This window comes from Morone saxatilis, unplaced genomic scaffold (assembly GCF_004916995.1).
Source record: "Morone saxatilis isolate NCDOM2014 unplaced genomic scaffold, NCSU_SB_2.0 Contig17, whole genome shotgun sequence".
NCBI lineage: Eukaryota > Metazoa > Chordata > Actinopteri > Moronidae > Morone > Morone saxatilis.
The window spans coordinates 12,869,995-12,873,743 of record NW_023339729.1 but is presented as its reverse complement, the minus strand read 5'-3'; the positions used below and the strand labels follow the sequence as shown (position 1 = coordinate 12,873,743).

Below are 3,749 nucleotides of genomic sequence, written 5' to 3'. Positions count from 1 at the left end.
AAATTAGTCTAGTACCTGTGCCAGCCAGTGCACCAGGCGCTGTCATAGCAGTGTCACAGTTGTCATTATCACTCACCTTCATGCTTCAGGATGGCTAGCTGGGAAAATGTTTAGATGAAGTGTCAACGTTAGGTGAGTGTTCAATAGATACTGATTTTCCTGGAACTTCCATTGTCTTTCACCTTCACATTTGTCATTTGTCACCCTGACGGTGTCATCCTCAGCACAGAGGAGTTTCAAACCAATGAGTCCAAAACAGAAATGGCATGAAAAGCCACAGCAGGAGCTCCAACGTGTGAAAGGGTGACAATGACCTTCGACAAACAACACTGTCAACACATTACGATCAGCAGGGTAGTTGAGAAAGAGTGTGACAGGAGGTGTAAATGAGAAGCCCTATTAAACCAGTGCTGTGTGAGCATGGTGTGATGCCACTGCAAAGCTACAGATTCACATTTCTCTCAGCTGGGTTTGTATTGTGAATGAGGTATGCTGCATGTTTATGTGAATGCAAACTACTATGAACTGAGCTTAAGAAAAATTAGCTTCTTTCTTCCTATAGCTAAGGTGCACGTGTCATTATATCGAAATTGTCGAAGAATAAGTTGTTGACAAATGCAAAGCAATTTTAGCCTATAACATATTGTGTAATCTTTTCATCCACCTATTTCTCAATCAAAAGGAACAGCTGAATGTCTTTCAGAGAAAACGTCTACTTTATTTTTCTCACAATGGCAATTTCTTATTGTTTTCTTGTTGTAAGTGAAAAGCAAGTCAAAGAGCTTGAAGAAGAAACACATAATTTACTGCAGTAAGCAATGTGTTTAGTGGCTTATTTCTTAATTAGAGGGATGATACCTCCGTAAACAGTCAAAGCATCTAAATGTTTCAAATTGATTAAATGTTGATGGAAAAGATTTAACCCCATCAATCAGATCTGAGGTGAGATCGACAAGATTAATATTAAAATAAGGATACACTAAAAAGATTCTGAACTAATTAAGTAATGTTGTCAATTTTAAGCTTAGTTACTAACGGATGAAATATTGACACATGGGCTTAACACTGTGAAAATTACACTAAGCAGCTCACAGCTCACTTCACAGGGAGTGAATTAAGTTTCTACATTTTTGACAATCAAGACAATCAACTTTAAACAATAAAAATATCAATCTTTATTCTTCGAGATAGCATATTAAAGATAAAACCTTAATCTATGATACCATAACAAATTACACAAGAACTATACAACAGTAAACAAAGTGTAACCAAATAATGTATGTTGTGTAAAACATTTTTGTTGTGACCTAAAGAGGCAGAAAATACGCTTCCGATTTAGGAAATGGTTTCAATTTCGATGTAGCCTCTATAAAAATATTCGGTGCGTATGAATGCACACATTTTTCCACAAATATTAAAAAATATCAGTTGCATCATGTTACTGTATGGGTGTTGTTTAATGTTTCTTGGCATAAATTCTTGCTCTCAGTGGCAGTAAAACATTCCCCTCTGACAAAATGCTTTAGGCTTGCAATGTGAATGTAACTGTTCTGTTATCTATTGCCAGGATCAGTCGCGATTATTAATAATCGATGCACAAATATAGACCACCACATTTCCTTTGGTGCTTAGTTATAGTGCAACCTAGCCAACATGGTACAACATACTGTATGAATGCAGGCAACAAAAATCAAACACTGTCTACAGCTAGAAGATCACTGTTAAAGACCTGCGAAAAACCTCTGGAAGCCAACAGCTGGAATGAACGTTTAATTAAACTGATCACACTAAACATACACATAAATACCTATTCATAAATCAACTCTATATACTGTATGTGCTTCTCTTTAGAACAGAAAATTTGACTTTTATTTGGTTTACGAAAAAAATGGATAAAACAGCTGCATGGGACAACAGTTGCACAGATTCCTCCCATCTTATACAATAATATTAGAACATGAACAACAGCAATAAAAATACAATAATAAATGAGCGATGTAAAATGCAAGGTATGACTGTATTACACAACATTGGCATTATATGAGAAAGAGACAGGGTTGTTTGGCTAAAAGGGGTTTTAAAAACATAACACAATGGAAAAATGACAAGAGGACTTATTTTTCCAAAAGCTGCTCCACACTGCTACTGCTTTCTTTTTTTATTATTATTTTGCAGTGTGGAGGTGTCAACAATATCTTTACTTTCTCCATTATACTATAAACCTAATCTACCCTACTTAACCCTAGTATCTATACAAATCTATACACAACAACACAAAGCAGACCAGGCCAGTGGCACAAACAGTTATTCCTAGTTTAGAGCTATTCTAGTATCATCTGATATGCAGTACTTCATTTTGAATTATGATATTTCTCCTCATCTGGACAGGATTGCATAGTTAAACCTCTTGTCAACCCAAGATCTTGCAAAGGTATTCTGTATGCAATAGGCTTTTTCTCATAGTTTTCCATCATTGTGGTTGATTCTGATCAAAATCTCACACATTGTTTCACTGGTGATTTACTTACATTTTAGTTGCATGGCTACTGCGCTCCACTGCAGTCCTGACAGTCAGTGAAAGCTCTAAAAATAAACCTGGCAGCTCAAAGTTCAATAAGGAGACATATAGATTTACTTTTGTTTCTACCTGACAACTTTCATGACTTATTGTAAACAATCCTGAATGTAGATTGCATTGGGCACTCAGTCAGATGGAAAAAAAAACAAGCGAGTTCTGTACAGTATGTGGATCTGCAGGGAAGACAGGATTTTGCTCAGAGTTGCAACAATAAAAAAAAATAATGATGGAAAATATGGAAATTTACTTTGCATCCTGTGTCTTGTACTTTGCGGTTAGGTAGTTTTTTGGCAAGAAAAAGTCCTTCTAGGTAACAAAACTGGGCTTCACAGCATGAGTGTGTGTTTGTGGGGTTATGTAAACAGAATACATGTGGGAGTGTATGTTTTGTGCCTGGCTGTGTCCTGATATCATAAATTGGTGATTGGCTTCTCACAGGACTCTCTACATCTCGTGGGACAGGGCTTCGTGCTGAGCAGCCACCCCATTGGCCTGCAGGGCGCTGGGCTGCTCCTCAGGCTGACCGTTGGCCTTTGGTTGAACATCAGGATGGTCAGATGGGTGTGTGCTGAAATGGGCGTTGGATTCATTTAAACGGCGGACACGATACGTCTCATAGTGGATGCTGCCAGTGATGTCTTTGATGTTCTGCATGTGTGTCCTGAAAGAGAAAGACGACGGTGTTAGAAGTATTGCCTGTAGCACTTAACAGTACGTGCCTATAAATCAAATACGTGTCCTTGTGTTATTTTATATGTTTTAGCCCCGGTTTTTTTAGCCCGAAAGTGGGCGTCATGGCACAGGCCAAGGATGCTGCATGATTTGTTAATTTTATTTTATTACGTCTACAGTACATTTTAACTACACTTGGCTAATTGGCCTGCAGCTTTTTATGAATAGCTGTCCCACTGGAATGCCTCATTTGCAAGAAAAAGTTATCATACACTCTTCAAGCATGTAATAGAGCTAAATACAATAAATTAAAGATGTTGTGTAAAATGTAAAATAATTGCCATTTTAACATAGCCGTAGCAACACAAGACTTAGGAAAGGCCTATATTAGTTCATGAAATAGTGATGTTATTATATATATATATATATATATATATATATATATATTTATATTTATATTTATATTTATATTTAATATTTATATTTATATATATATATA

At 36.4% G+C, this 3,749-nt stretch overlaps 1 protein-coding gene across 1 annotated transcript in view; it reads right to left on the bottom strand.

Moving 5' to 3' along the window:
* Positions 1-1,151: 1,151 nt before the first annotated feature.
* The window catches only part of sept9b (septin 9b), a 54,947-nt gene continuing 52,349 nt past the window's right edge, over positions 1,152-3,749 (bottom strand). The window contains exon 8 of the mRNA XM_035659638.1: positions 1,152-3,239. Coding sequence (XP_035515531.1) covers positions 3,023-3,239 — 217 coding nt within the window. The 3' untranslated portion in view covers positions 1,152-3,022. The remainder of the gene's footprint in view (positions 3,240-3,749) is intronic.